Source organism: Haemorhous mexicanus, chromosome 17 (assembly GCF_027477595.1).
Source record: "Haemorhous mexicanus isolate bHaeMex1 chromosome 17, bHaeMex1.pri, whole genome shotgun sequence".
In the NCBI taxonomy this organism is placed as follows: Eukaryota; Metazoa; Chordata; class Aves; order Passeriformes; family Fringillidae; genus Haemorhous; species Haemorhous mexicanus.
This window is the reverse complement of record NC_082357.1, coordinates 2,120,992-2,136,802: the sequence shown is the minus strand read 5'-3', so window position 1 is coordinate 2,136,802 and position 15,811 is coordinate 2,120,992. Positions and strand designations below refer to the sequence as shown.

General features: G+C 54.2%; 2 protein-coding genes across 2 annotated transcripts; one reads left to right on the top strand and one right to left on the bottom strand.

Moving 5' to 3' along the window:
• Positions 1–155: 155 nt before the first annotated feature.
• Positions 156–10,237, top strand: DNAJA3 (DnaJ heat shock protein family (Hsp40) member A3). Its single transcript, XM_059862069.1, has 11 exons — positions 156–329; positions 459–592; positions 995–1,078; positions 1,617–1,829; positions 2,544–2,696; positions 3,545–3,692; positions 4,377–4,441; positions 5,300–5,428; positions 5,857–5,972; positions 6,265–6,362; positions 9,185–10,237. The coding sequence occupies exons 1-11, from the start codon at positions 170–172 to the stop codon at positions 9,205–9,207; spliced, it is 1,323 nt and encodes a 440-aa protein (XP_059718052.1). The 5' UTR covers positions 156–169; the 3' UTR covers positions 9,208–10,237.
• NMRAL1 (NmrA like redox sensor 1) lies at positions 9,881–15,698 on the bottom strand. The gene is given in 9 exon segments (XM_059862074.1): positions 9,881–11,228; positions 11,231–11,282; positions 11,851–12,041; positions 12,451–12,618; positions 12,621–12,702; positions 13,438–13,472; positions 13,475–13,675; positions 13,865–13,930; positions 14,075–15,698. Coding segments are annotated over 8 exon segments (858 nt in total). The 5' UTR covers positions 13,905–13,930; positions 14,075–15,698; the 3' UTR covers positions 9,881–11,139.
• Between the last annotated feature and the right edge of the window lie 113 nt (positions 15,699–15,811).

The following is a 15,811-nucleotide window of genomic DNA, read 5'->3' as shown; positions in this document are numbered from 1 at the left end:
CGGTGCCCCGGGGCCCCGCTCCGCTCTCCCCCTCGCCGCCGCCGTCCCCGCGGCCCTCCCGAGCCCCGCGCATGCGTAAGCATCGCGCAGACACGGCCGCGGCGCCGTGCGCATGCGCGGCCCGTCCCCGCCGAAGGGTGCGCAGGCGCAGCGCCGCGCGCGGGCCAAGATGGCGGCCGGGAGCGCGTCGCGCTGGGTCGTGGCGGCCGCGGGGCGCGGGGCGGGGAACGCGCGGCCGCCGCTGCTGCTGCTGCTCCGCGGGCTCCGCGCCCCGCCCGCCCGCGCCCCGCGCCGCCTCCTGCTGCTCCGTGCCGGGCTCTGTGCCGCCGGTGAGCGCGCCGGGGCCGGGCGGGCCGGGACGGGACGGCGGGGCGCGAGTCTTTTTCCCCCGGCCGTGTCCCTTCTTGCAGCTGGCCCGGCCCTCCCCTCACGCGGCCCCTCTCCCTCCTCTCCCGCAGGGACGAAACACGCTGCCGCCGTCGCCTCCGCTGCCTTCCACAGCAGCGCGGCCCGCGCCAAGGAGGACTATTACCAGGTGCTGGGGGTGCCCCGCACCGCCACGCAGAAGGAGATCAAGAAGGCCTATTACCAGGTGCGGCGGGACCCGCCGGGCCCCGTGGGCTGCCAGAGGAGCCAGCGCTGCCCCTTCGCTGGGGCAGGGAACAAATCCATCCCCGTGGTTGGAGCCGTTGGAGACAAGGGGAGGAGGCAGTGGGAAAGCTCAACACATGGTCTTGGGGATCGCTTCCAAAGCATGGTCTGCCTGTGCTGTCATCGCTTGTCTCCTTCCAGAAGGATCTGGGATTGCTCAGAAGATCAGGAGCAGCTCCTGTAGCTCCTTGTTTTGGGCTGATAAATGAAAATAAAGGGTTTTAATTCCCGGGAGTGCATCTAGTGAATTCCAGGCTCTGCCTGATGTGTTTTTCCTGGCATGTGAGATATGCTTAAGTAAATAACTCCTGCCTGTCCCTAAGAGTTGGTTTTTGTTTTTTAGTTGGCAAAGAAATACCACCCTGACACAAACAAGGACGACCCGAAAGCGAAGGAGAAGTTCTCTCAGCTGGCAGAAGCCTACGAGGTAATAGCAAGATTCTGTTGTGATGATCTAGAGGGTAGACAAGGGTGAACATTTCCTGTGAAACCAGGGCTGGTTTTTGATGCACTTCAATCTGGGGCACATCTGTCCCAAGAAATTCCTTGGTCCAAGTATCTGATTTAGCTGCTTTGGGCTTTTTCAGTTTTCCCCTTCCTTAGCAGTGACTGGCATGGATGTCACTTCCATGGAGTTATTGTCAGTTTAAATAATCAAACAAAAAATCTGTCAGCAGGTTTTTGAGGCAGAGGGACTTTCACTGTGCTCCCCCAGCCCTGTTTTTTGATTCCAGCCCTCTTCAGATGATATACTAATGATCAGCTACTTAATATAAGTTATTTCTGCTTTTTATACATTAGCAAGATCTTGCCATTTTTCGGGCAATGAGCCAAGAATCACCAGGGAAGCAGCAGCTTGTCCCTGACTCCCTGGTGCTGAGAGCTGGGTGAAACCTTGATGGAAGGTGTGAGCCCAGAGCCAGGGATTCTCCTGGATCCTGCAGTGCCCTGTTCCTCGTCCCCAGGTGCTGAGTGACGAGGTGAAGAGGAAGCAGTACGATGCCTACGGCACGGCCAGCTTCGAGGCCGGTGCGGCGGGGGCTGGGGCCGGCGCGGGGCGGCAGTACTGGAGCAGCGGCCCCTCCATCGACCCCGAGGAGCTCTTCAGGAAGATCTTTGGGGAGTTCTCAGGATCCCCTTTCGGCGATTTTCAGACTGTCTTTGACCAGCCACAGGAGGTAGGAGGTGCCTTTATTTAGGAATGAAATGGGAAACTCAAAGCAGTGTCTCTCCGCAGCTTCTGTCACAGAGTGCTGAGGGAGCTTCAGCAAGGAGTTATTTCTGGGGATGTCAGTGTGTCATGGGGATGTCCCATGGCATGGGCAGAGTCTCACAGTTTTGCTCACCTGTGCAGGAACACACCACTCACCTCCAGACAGGATATTTTTTCTAGGCTTGAGCTACTTCTCTGGTGTTGGCTGACACCACCCAGTACTGCCGAGCAGTTCCATTGCTGGAGATGCATTGTTTCTGCTGCAGCTTGATTTACCTATGCCTGCTTTGATCTGTAATGCTAAAACCCACAGAATACCTTGTAACTATAAACCAGGCCTTCCAGCAATATGTTTGGCTGCTTAATTGGCTTAATTTTGCAACTTAATTAGCTTCATGTTGCAGTGAGGCCCATAATAAAATCTGTCTTGTTCTTTGTGTTGCAGCTAAATGCTCCTTTAAATGTTGAGGGTTCATGTGTTCCCTTCAGAAGTGTTTGGTACTTCTGTTTTTACTAAAAATTACATTTTTCATATAAGGAGAATTTCCTCTTTTGATCAATCATCTTTACTGAGAATTTCTGTTTTAAGCATTGTTGTTATTTAGCCTGAGCTCTTCTTAGTCTCCTTAAGACCCTGTCACACCTCAGTCATGGCTCTATATCCATGTTTCCTGTGCAGTATATCATGGAACTGACATTCAACCAAGCTGCAAAAGGTGTCAACAAAGAGATTGTGGTGAACATCCAGGACTCCTGTGTGCGCTGTGATGGCAAGGGACACGAACCTGGCACCAAAGCTCAGCGCTGCCACTACTGCAATGGCACGGGCATGGTAAGTGCTGAGCAGGACACCGGGTCTGTGCTTTCCCTTCTTGGGCAGAGTCACTTCATTCCATGGTGAAAAATTCTCACCACACTCATCAGCTTATCTCAGGCCAAGCTGAGTTAATGTCAGCTTGATGCTAATAGGCACTAGGAAGATTTTCTTTGTGTTAAAGTGCTGTGCCCAGCTGAAAGCATGAGCCTTCAGGCTGAATCCTGATCCTTGCACATCCCACAAACCATGTGAATATAATGTAACTCTGAATGTAATGTGTATGTATGTGTTCTGAATGCAATGTATATGAATGAATGAATATAATGAAGCTCTGAAATTCTTCAGGCAATAAATGGGTATCTTTTGACTTGAGGGGTGGAGGAAGGTGGTGAAAACCTAAGGGCACTCATAAAATAAGAAGATGCAGGTAATGATGGAGCTGCAGGCTTTGGGTTTCCATGCATCTGATTCTTTGTGTGCTTCAGTGGTTCAGTCCAGGGCTTAGTCACCATAAGGTTTCCTTGGACACTGGCAGTAATCCATGTAAATGGATTGTCCTTGGATTCATCAGAACACAGACGTTTGTAGCACTGTAAGGAGCTTTGTTCCTTCCTGTACATTAAAGCCTGGACTTTGAGGGTGGTGTGTTTCCCTTGCCCTCACCACCTGACACTTGTAGTAGTGGTGGTGTTCACTGGAAATCGGCACGTGATGGGCAGTGTATTTCAGAGCCAGCTCTCTGCTCCAGCCCTTGCTGAAGGGTATCTGTGTCCTGACAGGGTGTGAGCAGAGCTCAAAGGTGCTGTGTGAGAAGCCCCATCTCAGTTCTCATAATTTCCCAAGGTGTGTTTGTTCCTCCCCAGGAGACGATGAACACGGGCCCCTTCGTGATGCGCTCCACGTGCCGGCGCTGCGGCGGCCGCGGCTCCATCATCACCACGCCCTGCGTAGTCTGCCGGGGCACAGGGCAGACCAAGCAGAAGAAGACAGTGATGGTTCCTGTGCCAGCTGGTCAGTGTTGTACCTGTCTGCTGCTCTCTCCTAAAGAGTTGTGGGTCCTGAGGCTGAGGCCTCTGTTGGTACAAATGGGGGAGCAGTGTAAGACCTTTTGTTACAGAGAAATGGTCTTTAAAGCAAAGCAGGTTGAGAGCTCGGCAATGAAACGGGCTAGTGATGAGATGGACCTTCTGGCCATGGATATAAGTGTTTGCTCTGCCCTTCCTGAGCTTTGGTTCTTGCCTGGGTAATCCTAGGCAGGTTTTGAAGAGTGAATCTCCAAAGGTTTTGTTGCCATGGGTCTTTCATTTGTCCTTGATGAAGCTTGGGAAGAGGGTGGGAATCCTTGGCTTGGCTCAGAGGGGTGTGCTGATTGCCTTCCTCACCAGAGGGGAGAATTAAGTGGTGGGAGTAAGACTTGCTTCTTTGAGACCACCCTGGGTGAGCAGCCTGTAATTTTCCTGCAGTTTGTGGAGGCTGCAGTGTTCCTTAATCCAAGCATGTCTGCAAAGAATTCTGTAGATACTGAAGTAACAAACATGTTGGGGGCATAGGGATCACCTCAGAGGTATAAACATGTGCTGACCCCTCCTCCTTTGGGCTGTGGTGGCCAGCTCTTGGGATTGGCAAGAGTTGTAGGTATCCATGTCAGACGTGGGTTATAACCCAAGGTCACATTCCTTCCTGTTCTGCTTGCAGGTGTTGAGGACGGGCAGACAGTTCGGATGCCTGTGGGGAAGAAAGAAATTTTCATTACGTTCAGGGTATGTATCCCAAGGTGGTTTATGATGTAAGTTGGTTGTTCCCTTCTCAACTGCCTGGGAAAGGACTGCAGAATGGGCAGAGGAGGAAGAGCCTGTGATCCTTTGGAACAGCTGAGGTAACATGATCCCTGTGAACTTTCTGAGACAGCAGGAGATCTGCATTGTAGCAAGGAGGGTAACTTTGAATCTGTTCATGAAGAATCGCTGCTTGTTCCAGGACCAGGCCCTTAGGGTAGTGTGAATCAAAATGCAGAGTAGGTTCTTCATGCCTCAAATTTTTGACTTGGAAATGTGAGGAAGCTTCCTGCTGGCAGGGATGGCAGAGCTGAGGAGAGCTGTGGGAGGTGCTGCAGGAGGCTGCCTGGTGAAGTGTCCTTCTGCAGATCCACCTTCAGGGCTGCTGTGCACCTGTGCTGTAGCTGGGTGTCTTTTCCTGCCACACACATCCCTGCTGAGGAGAAAACTTTTCTCAGCACCACTTTCATGGTGCAGGAGGGTTTAATTCTGTTCCAGCTTGTGAGGCCACTGGAAAGGTGCTTCATTTCCTTCTCACTTTTGGCTTTCCCCGTTCAGAGTGGTGGACAAGGCAGTGTCTGTCTCTGCAGAACCATAGTGACATGGATAAACTAACAGCAGGATTAGGGGAGGGAGTTCCTGAGGCAGGAAGAAGGGATCCTTCCAATCCTTTGGCTAATTCAGTTATGTTGAGATCTTTGTTTTACTAGAACACCAAATATTAACTCACAATTCATAGCCACACAGTTTGGGGATGGTATATTTTTTCCTGAGACCCTTGGGAGCAGTTTAGCAGGAGACCAGTGTGTGCTCACTGCTCTTTGGAACTCTGCTGCCCTGCAGGTTCAGAAGAGCTCTGTGTTCCGACGAAACGGAGCCGATATCCACTCGGATCTCCCGATCTCAATAGCTCAGGCCGTGCTGGGAGGCACTGCCCGGTGTCAAGGCTTGTATGAGACAATCAACATCACGGTGAGTGCCACTATTCTGGGCATGAATCAGTGAGGCACAGCAAAGGCTTCTCCTTTGCTGCAAAGGTGGGCAAAATCTCCCAAGTCTGCCAGTATTCCATTTCAGACTCCTTCAGGATTGAACCTTGGGTCATTTATGAGCTGCCTGGTCACAGCTTCTTTCCTGTTGCTGTGTAGGGACAGGGAGAGAAAGGGATTGCTGGACAATCCCCAAACTACAGGGCTACAGGCTGTGTCAGGTTCTTATTCCTTCAAAAGCTTTTCCATCCTTATTGGCTTAGCTTTGGGTTGTGTCCCAATGCATGAGCATATGAGAGCTCTCCCATCCTACTTCAGGGCTTGTTGGAGAAGCAGATAATTTTTATTGATGTGTTATTATTATCTAAATGTTTAATTAGAGTAATAAATGTGACACCTTTGTGTTTATAGATACCCCCTGGTATTCAGCCAGACCAGAGAATTCGAATGAGTGGGAAAGGCATTCCCAAGGTCAACAGCTATGGCTATGGAGACCACTACATCCACATAAAGATAAAAGTTCCTCAGTAAGTAGAGCTAAAAAAATTCCTGTAAAATCTTAAGGACTTTTCACAAAAAACGTTGTTTAAAAGTTGTGAAGATTCCATGAGGTGCAATGCAGTGGGTCCTATGTCTCTTCTTCCACTGAGAATTCTTTAGAGATCATTCCTTATAGATGGCTCATTTAAAGAGCACATGGATTCCTGGTGTGTTCGTACACAATGTACTCCAGTCCCTGCCCCTGTGGGTGCTGCTGGGGGAGGCTGGGGAGGCTGTGGGACCCCAGGCCATCCCTGACCCCATGTCCTGGTGCCACAGGAGGCTGACGGATCGCCAGCGAGCCTTAATGATGAGCTACGCTGAGGACGAGACCGACGTGGAGGGCACCGTGAACGGGGTCACCAACACAGCCTCAGGTGAGTGGGGACACTTCTGCCCCTTCCCTGGGCAGCTGCTTGGGAGTGCACAGTGTTCCTTGAGCACTCCTGGGCAGCAAGGTGAGCCAGGGGCACCATCAGGCCTGTGGCAGCACAACCTGGTTAACAGAAGTAGTTCTGCTGTGATATTAACAGGCTGAAGCACTCAGCAGGGAGGCAGCCTCTTCCCAGGAAGCTCCATTCCAGTACTTACTGGGCAAATCCATGTGTGAACAGAGAGCAGGCACTGAGTACTCCAGGGTCCAGACAAGCTGTGCTGATGAATGCCTCCTGCTCCCCGCTTTCCCTGTGCCAGAACTTGCCTTGAGGCAGGAAAGCAAATGTGCTTCAGGCCAGTTTCCTGTGTGCTGGATCCCAATCCAGTGTGCTTCTGAGCACAGCAGGGCTGCTTCTCCTGGAATCTGACAGGGGTTTCTGTTGGGGTTGAGCTCTGTGTGGGGGGGGGGAAACCTGGGCTGGGAGTGTCCACTGCTGGCAGTGTCAGCTCTGGTCAGTGGACAGTGTCCAGCATGATGGAGAAGTGAAGGCAGCTGGGAGCTTTGTGGAGCTGCTCTCCAGCTCCAGATGGAAAATTGAGATTCAGCAAGTGTGTTCTAAGTTTCAGAGATGAGGTGCTTGGAAGAGGCAGCAGCTAAAGGCACAACACATGGGAACAGAGAAAGGAAGGAGCTTTGTCTCTCGCTACTGGAAAGCAATTTTTTCTTTGCTTAATTGAAACAATGAACTTCTTAAAGCCCATTGGATTTTGGTTTTGGTTTGAAACCCAGCAGGGCATTTATGACTAAGCAAAGGTGAGAGCCTTTTGGAGCTGCTTATTGATCCCAGGATCTGCTCTACTACATGCCAGAGTGTGAGGAATAAAGGCTTAAGTGCAGGGTCTGCCAAATACTTCCCAGTGTTCTGTTTTATAGTAATTATACATACAGAACATAAGTCTTTCCTATTTTACAGTCAGCCTTGGGGGAAGGGCAGAGAGCTCTGAGCACTGAATTTCCATTTCAGCTTTTTAAAGGCATTTGTGTGCCAAAGAGGAAAAATAACCTCTTCAAACTATTTTTTTAAATAGCAAACATGCCAGTTTTTACCATGATGAAGCAGCAAGGTGAGTTAAAACAACGCCAGTAGGTGCCAGTGTAGAGACAGGCTGTGCTGAGGGAGGCGTGTCCTGCCTCGGGATTTCATCCCATTGCATCAGTCCGAGCCCGGGGAGGCCGGGGAGCACCAGGCTCCGTGTTCTCTGTGAACAAAGAAAGCTCGAGGGGGTGTTTGGGATCTTCTTGTTGATGGTTTTACTGTAGAAAAAAGCAGATTAGCAAACAGGTCTCCTTTGTTCTCATTTTATAGCCACTTCAGAGGGACAAACAAATTCTCAGGACCTGTTAATACAGGACAATTTTAACATTCCTTATCTGGACAGTCAGTCTGAAATACTTGCAGCTTTTTCATTCTGCATGAATTAATTTTCTGCTTGATACTGTCTGAGCATTGCTTGCAATGATACAAATCAGGCTCTTGGTGTGGTTTTGCAGTGCTTTGCAAGGACATAACCTTGAAACAAGGCAGAACCTGTTTTAGGGACCATCAGTATAGATCTTTTAACCCTGTAAAGTCCTGGCTGGTTGTGATGACTTCACCACTTCTTTTTAGTGGCAGACTCTCAGTTCCAAGTACTTGTTTCCAAAGCCTGTGGGTTCCCTGACTCAATTGTGCAGCATGAGAATTTCCTTGCCAGTTGGAGGGCTGGGGAGAGGGGAAGGGAACAGCTCAGCACCTGAACTCATGGTTGGCTTTTCCACTTCTGGGATCCAGGCTCTCCAGTGCTTCCACTGCAAGGGGTCCTGTGGCTCTCTGCCAGGTGCAGCCCTGGATGTGAGGGAGCAGCACAACCAGCTGCTTTCTCTTGGCCATTCCCTGTCTAAAACAGCCCTCTGGTCCTGGTGGGAGATGTCTCTGACTGCAGCCCTTTGCTGTTTGTGTCCAGGTGGCAGGGCCACGGCTAGCGCTGACGCAGGCGGGGATAGGCCTGAGGCTCAGGAGAACAAGGAGGGATTCCTTTCCAAACTTAAGAAAATGTTTACCTCCTGACACCCCATCCGAGGTAGGAGGTCTCTTGTGTTTCACTGTTGTCTTTCCCCCACACTGAGCACTTCTTGGGAGGTGGAAGCACAATAGCACAGCAGTTGCTTCTCACTTAGCCTCAGGCCTTCCAGCCAGGAGTGTGCACAGCCCTAGCTGTCCCCTGGGACCTGGAGCAACAAGCCAGGGATTAAAATGCATTGTTGCTGCAGCAAAGAGCAACACAGATGCTGGGTGCACCCCTGGGGAGGTGGCTGGCCTCCCCTGCAGCTCTGCTGCTGGAGCTGTGCCCAGTTCCAAGCACTGAGCTTGTTCCCATGAACTGGTCCCACTGGGACCGGGTTCTGCCACACAAATCCTGGCCTGCAGAGCCACTGGTGCTGGCACACTCGGGCTGCATTCACCCCTGCCATGGGCTTACAGCACCAGGGAGGAGCCAGCCTTTGTCACAGAGCACAGCAAACCCCACCGTGCATCACTGCAGTGTAACTCAGGTGCTTCAGTTGGTGCTGACCTGTTATGAGGGAGCACCAAGACTTGGAATCATCTATGGCAGCTAGAGTCTGGGATTCCAGGGGCTCAGCTTTGCATCTTTGTAGGCTTCAAATCTGGCTGTGCTGTAGGGCTGACAGTGTGACAGCAGGTCAGGAGGGGAGGTGCTCCCAGAGTGGGCTGTGTGCTGATACAGCCAGGAAATTGTAACCTTCCTCTTACTTCAACTGCAGGAAAGCGTTCTACTGGGAACTAGGAGCCAGCAGCAGCAGGTCATCCGGGCAGTTGGGGGTGAATCTTTCTGGCAGCCAGGCTCTGGAGAACACAGGATGTCAGTCAGCAGCACAGCAAGAATCCCAGCTGGAGAGGCCATGGACCACCAAGGCACCAACACAAACCCCACCCACTGTCCTAATAAATGGCAGTGAAGGAAAACACCAGCTTAGCAGAAGTGTGGCTCTCTGGAGGCTGCTCCACAACCCTACTGCTGCTGGAAGCTTATTTGGTAAAAGCTAAAGGTGAAGTATTATTTAGAATCCAAACTAGAGGAAATGTGAAATAAATAGTCCAGCACAGAGCAGCAGTTTGCTGTATGGAGGCCAAGCCCACCAGCTCCTCACTCAGGTGCCCTTTGGAATGCCAGGTGTGCTTGGTGAACTCTCCAGGAGACTTGGTGGATCAGGAAGGTCTAACCTTGTCTTCACGACAGCCCTGCTGCCCTGCACAGCTCCAAGTAGCTGGGAGTTGTCTGAGCCCAGCTGGCCTGGCTCCCTCACAGCCCTGGGCTTTCTCTATCCTGCTGATTGCCTGCACAGAGCAGTGATGGAATCTGCACTTTGTCTCAAGTTTATCCCCCAAATAACTAAAGTTACCACACAACTGCTGTTGCTTCTGGACTGGTACAAGTCGATCACTGAGCCCTTTGCCAGTTGGGGACAAAAATCTTTTATTACTTTAGTGCAACACCCGTAGCGTAAAGGATTGGTCAAAGCATTGTTGTTTTACTTGTGTGAGAGTGCAAGTGAGGTGGATCACTCCTTCCAGATGGAGCTGAGCTCTTGCAGTGAGTATTCCATGGTTACTGTAGCCTGCTGTGTTTGTGATACTGTGCAGGTACCATCAGCCCACATACTAATCAGTTCAACACCAGTTAAACAGGGACATGCTGTAGTCTTGCCCTTCTTAATTTGCTGAAATAAAGCACGTGTTGCCTCCTGATTAAACTTCTGTAAAGTGATTCTGTACCCATGTAAATAAGATGGACTTCATAAAGATATTTAACACGTGCTGTGCCTTGCTGCCTTGTCTACTCTTCCACCTGCTCTGTCACCCCCTTTCCCTTCCCTTTTAACAGGAATCAAGGTCTCTGGGACAATGAGGGGACAGGGTTGGATGGCTCAAGCATTGCAAGAGGCTGGGATTGACTTTAAACACAAAGCTGCCCTATCTGAGCAGTACTTTAGGCACGTGAGGGGGAAGGGGCTTTTCCACTGAACCTTGGGACAGTCTAGAAGAAGTTGAGTTTTATCTCAGCTCCTTGGGACAGTGACTGAAATTAGCCCAGGAGCCCAAGGACCAGGGCCAGAGCTGTATGATGAGGAACCAGGCTCAGCTTTTGTGTTACAGGAAGTCACTGCAGTCCCTGCTTGCTGGGGTGACACTAAGCCTCCATCTCTGCAGTGGCTCACCTGCAGGGCCCAAACCAGATCCATGGAGAAATCCCTGGCTTCTGTTTGCTTAGGAGCCTGCAGCAGCCCTGGCCATGGATACCTGCCCCAAAGGCACTGCCTTTGGGGAACACACCTTCAGCCTACCTCGTGGTGCCATATGCTCAGAGCTGCCTGGGAAAGGAGGTGATCCTGGGAAAACAAGCCCCTACCACCCTAAAACACCCACAACGACTAAAGCAACACTCCCTGAGGACAGAGTGCAAAGGCAGCGCTTCTGCCACCCCTCTGCCTGTGCTGTCCAGCCCTTCCTCTTGTTCTAGCTGCCTAAATAGTCTCAACCACCCTGCAGGAGCACACACAGGGACCAGCAAGGGGGCTGAGCTCTCCCCAGCTGTGGCAGGATCAGCCTCTCTCTGAGGCACTGCTGGGAAGGCAGCACGGCTCAGGGTACCTCACCTCCTCAGCCAGGTCCCCATACCTGCTGCAGAAACCAGGGAGGCAGAGGAGGGAGGGGAGGCTCAGAAGGCATTCTTGTTGTCCCCCACCCACTGCTGGAAGGTGTGGGCCTTGGGGTTGAGCTTCATGGTCAGGGCCACGTTGCGGTCGCAGCCAACTCCGTGGCCCCAGGGAAGTCCCGCTTCTCGTACTCCTCAGGGGAGATCTGCCAACAGAATTGGGGAAAAAACTGTTTCAGAGGCTGCTGGGGCTTCCCCCTCAGCCTCTGAGGGAATGTGATGAGGGCTCTGTTACAACAGCCTGTCACAGCATGGCCACTGGTGCGGAGGGCTCTGCAAGGCACTTGTGGGGTTGGGCAAAGGATGCAGCCTCCCCAGCAGAAACAGCCCAGCCAGCCTAGGACCCTCCCCCCAGGCCTGGCACACAGCTGCCAGGGGCTGGAGCAGCTATGAGGGAGCCCTTCCTCACACCAGAGCTATGGCTGAGGGGTTCTAGAAACTGGGTGGTCCAGGAGGCAACTCAGGTTGGCACCTGGCACCCCAAAACATCCTTCCCTGCCTGAATCAAAGGGTTTGGTTCACTGCACTTTTGGGAGGGCAGAACCGGCAGAGAGCATGGAGGGGCTTTGTTTCTAATGAAACACACTTTGTTCTCAGGGAACCCCCATACCCCTCAAACACTGACAATACCAACAGGGCAGTGTCCCTGCTGAGCTGTACCAAACGAGCTGTGAGTCCCTCAGGAACATCACCTGCACCAAGGGACACTTCTGCCTTGCTGGCTGTCACAGTCTTGCCCGTCTGCTGGGAGAGGATGGCAGCGTACTCTGCCTCGGTGAGCTTGCCCGTGCTGAGTCCAATCACTTGGCCAATGTACTCCCCTGGGGACTTCAGCAGGCAAAGTACAACGGGCCCAAGGTCCTCCACAGCCATCCCATCCATGGGGGTGTCCCCCATGGGCAGCTCTGTATGGAGAGATTGATCCCAGCTGCAGTGCAGCCCAGCTCTGAGCAGGTACAGCAGAGTTTTCAGTCTCTGAACATGAGATGAGGGAGGGATGAGAGCAGGGCTGAGCTAAGACCGTGACACCAGAGCAGCACCGTGAGTCGCCTGCAGCCCCACAGCCTCCACCATTCCAAATGCAGGTATTTGGGGTGTCCAGAGCTGCTCTGGGATCTGCAGAACGGCCCTCAGCACCACAAACAGGCCCAGGATCCTGGTGATTTCCTGCAGGCCACCAAACAGGTCTGAAGACCATAATGCAGCTTGCTGTGGTCAAGCTGGTAGAGGCCTCTTCACCCTACCAGCCCACAGTCTCTCCCTGGCACAGTGGGACAGTCACAGGACAGTGACCCACAGAGCAGAGCTCCTTACCCAGGACAAAGGCGTCTCCTCCCTGCGGGGCCTTCTGCGGCTTGAAGATGGAGAGGAAATTCTCAAAGTGGAAGGGCAGGCGGATGATGGTGGTGGGAACCCCGATTTTCTGGAAGTGCTCCTCCACCACGCCCTTGCCATCAAAGTGCAGCACCTCCAGCCGGCCCCCGTCAGCTGGTGCACGTTCTCCAGGCCGCTGAACACGATGTGCTGCAGGCCCTGGCGCTTGGACAGCTCAGCCAGACACCGCCCCTGGACCAAGGGGGAAACCAGCCATGAAGAGGGGAATGGGACACCCCCATCATCCCCACACCCCCTCTTCCCTCTGGGGAGGAGCCAATTCCCACCAGCCCTCAGCTGAGAGCACAGTGAGTTGTCCAGGTGGAGCTGAATTCTCTCCTTACCCCATCCTGCTTCAGAAAGGCCACACACCCTCCAGCTTTGGAGCTCACTGCTCCACCAAACACACAAGCACCAGCATAAAGAATCTGCCTGGCCAACATACCTGCCCTAAACTATCTTATCTTTTGTTTGTTGCCATCCAGGAGCGGCAACTCTGCCACCTTGCAGTATCTGTACTGCTGTGAGCACCACCCTTGGGATCTCTGATACTGCAGAATTTTGGCCCCAAAGCTGCAAGCACAGAGAGCTACAGGTCTGCAGGCAGTGACTGTCCCAGCTCTGCCCCAGGAAGGCTCTGAGGAGCCAAGTGTTCCCACTCCTGCTACTCCAGCTCCTGGGAAGTGCTCCCCATAACAAATTTAACAACTCCTGAAGGCACCAGACCCTGGAGCCATGCAGCTGTGAGGGAACAAAGAACAAGTCCTGGCTTTGCAAGAACTGGGACCTGTTTGTGAGGCCTTGGGGTCTTCTGGACTGGCTACTCAAACCATCAGGGCTGCCACGGATGCTCCAAGAGCAGTCCCCACTTTGTCCCCACTGCCAGATCATTCCACACGTGGTCCCAGTTAATGTCAGGACAGGTACCTGCTCGATTTCCTTCTCCTTGCTGCAGTGTTCCCGAAGTTGGTGACAATAAAGGCTCCGTAGGCACCCGCCAAGGCCCGCTCCAGCGATGCCTCATCGTCCTGATCTGCCTTCACCACCTCGGCTCCCCTGCGCCTCAGCTCCTCCGCCTCCTTCTTCCTGGGGCTCCGGGTCCCGGCGCGCACCTTGAAGCTCCCATCGTCCAGCAGCGCCCGGGCCACGCCGCCCCCCTGGGCCCCTGCGGGAGCAGCCGGTCAGGGCCCCGCGTCCCCGGGATGCGCTGGGGCCGCGGCACGGAGCGGCCCGACCGCCACAAGCACCGAGCCCCGCTCGCTGCCCGCACTGCTCCCCGTCCTCACCCCCCGGCCGCTCGGGCATCACCCACGCCTCCGCCCCTGGCCCTCCCCGCCGGCCCCCGGGCACTCACCGGTGGCCCCGAACACCACGATCAGCTTCTTCCCGGCCATGCAGCAGCGCGGGCGGTCCCGGGGCTCTGGCAGGGCGAGAAGCAGCGAGGTCGCACCGGTCCCGGGAGGGAGGGAGGGAGGGAGGGAGGGAGGAGGGCATGGAGCGGGGCGGCTGCGGGGCCATCGCCCGTCCCGGGGCACTGGGCGTGTCTTCCCACACGGCTCCTCACCTCGGCTCCAATCGGCTATGCCCGGTTCGGTTCGGGTTCAATCGGCTCTGCCTGGCTGCGTTCGGCTCTAGACGGCTGGGCTGGAGCTGCGGCGTTCGTCTGTTCGGCGCGACCCGATTGTGTTCGGCTTCACCCGATTGTGTTCGGCTTCACCCGATTGCGCTCGGCCACGCCCACCCGGGCGGGGCTCAGATGTCAATCCCAATCAGCCCCCGCCCACCAGCGTCCAGCCACGCCCGCCGCCGGCATGAGGCTCCGCCCCCATCCCCCATCCCATCCCCAATCCTATTCCATCTCCTATCCCATCCCCTCCCTTGGCCCAGCCGCCTGCTCCTTGCTCAGGAAACCCGCTTAAAACCCAAAAGCCACAGCGTCACCCCTGGGAGGTGGCCGGGGGTTGTGTCCCTTCCTCCCCGGGGACCCCCCGAGCATCCCAGACTAGTAAGGTTTCCTTGGTGTGGAAGCCGGGCTGTTCCCCAGGCTGGTCCTGCTGCTCTCTCTGGAGCTGGGAGCGTTCGTTATCCCCAGGTTCGTTGTCCCCAGGCAGGTGACTGTGTGCAGGTGTGAGCCGAGGAGCTGTCCCCGAGCCCCCTTCTGCCAAGCAACCGCTCGAGTCAACAAACAGAGTCACCCTGGACCTTTTCTCACCTCTCCTGACAGCTCCGGAGGGGCTGCGAGCAAACCCACCCTGCTGGGAACTCCGTATGTTGGGTTTAATAAATAAATACATTGAGAAATTTGGGGCTGAATCTGGTAAATGACCCAGAAAATGCGTGGAGCATGTGTAACACACAGTGGCAAAGAAATATTTCCGATATGCTCATTCAGATCAATGATGAGTTGTGAAAGCAGGAGGAGGTACAGCCCTGACCGGGGTTTCTGCACAGTCATTTTGGATGTGAGGGATTTCAGCTACAGATTGGCTGCTGGGAATTACCAGGTGCCAGCTCCTCTTGAAACCCCCCTCCAGAAGGGGAAATTACCAACAGACCAGAGAAAAGGTTTTAACCCCTTACTGGGCACAGCCTGGGGCGGGCAGAGAGCGAGGCTGGGGGAGACACGGCCCAGAGCGGCGGCTGGAGCTCCCAATTCCTGCTTGGCCCCACCTCTCCTCCCCAAACACACCTCCTGACCCCCGCCAGCTCCACTGGCCACCGCTTCCCTGAATGCCAGTGAAATTTTTATAGGATTTACAAATAGAGGGTTTTGTCGAGCAAAACTGGAAAATAATGACCGAGCCCACCGGCGTGTGTGGAGCTGGGGAGGGGAGATCCCGCCGGTGCCGCTGCTCTGGCAGCGCTGGCTCCTTGCTGGGATGGGATCCAGCTCTTTGGAGACAAATCCTAATCCAGGAAGCATTCGGCAAGGGCAGGAGAACGGCTTTGGTGGGAAGGGAGGCTACTCCTACCCTTTTATCCCCCTTTTTCAAAACACGGCTTTCATTTACTCCTGGAATTATTTCGAAGGGCAGAGCCTCTGCAAGTCCAGCCTCTCCCCTGGGGCATTCCCAGCGCTCCGGGCAGGGCGGGGGGTGCGCAGCGGAACCCCTCGGCTCTCCCAGGCCGGGCTGAACTCACGGTTTTGCTCCAAGTGAATTCGCAGCAGTCTGGGTGTTGCTGGGGGCGGGTTTGGGAGAAGGAGTCCGCAGCGGGGGAAGTGTCCGCGCCCGGAGCATCCCCGCGGGGCAGCCCCGGCTGTGGCTGCGGGGCTCGGACGGGTTTTGGCGCATCGCTCAGC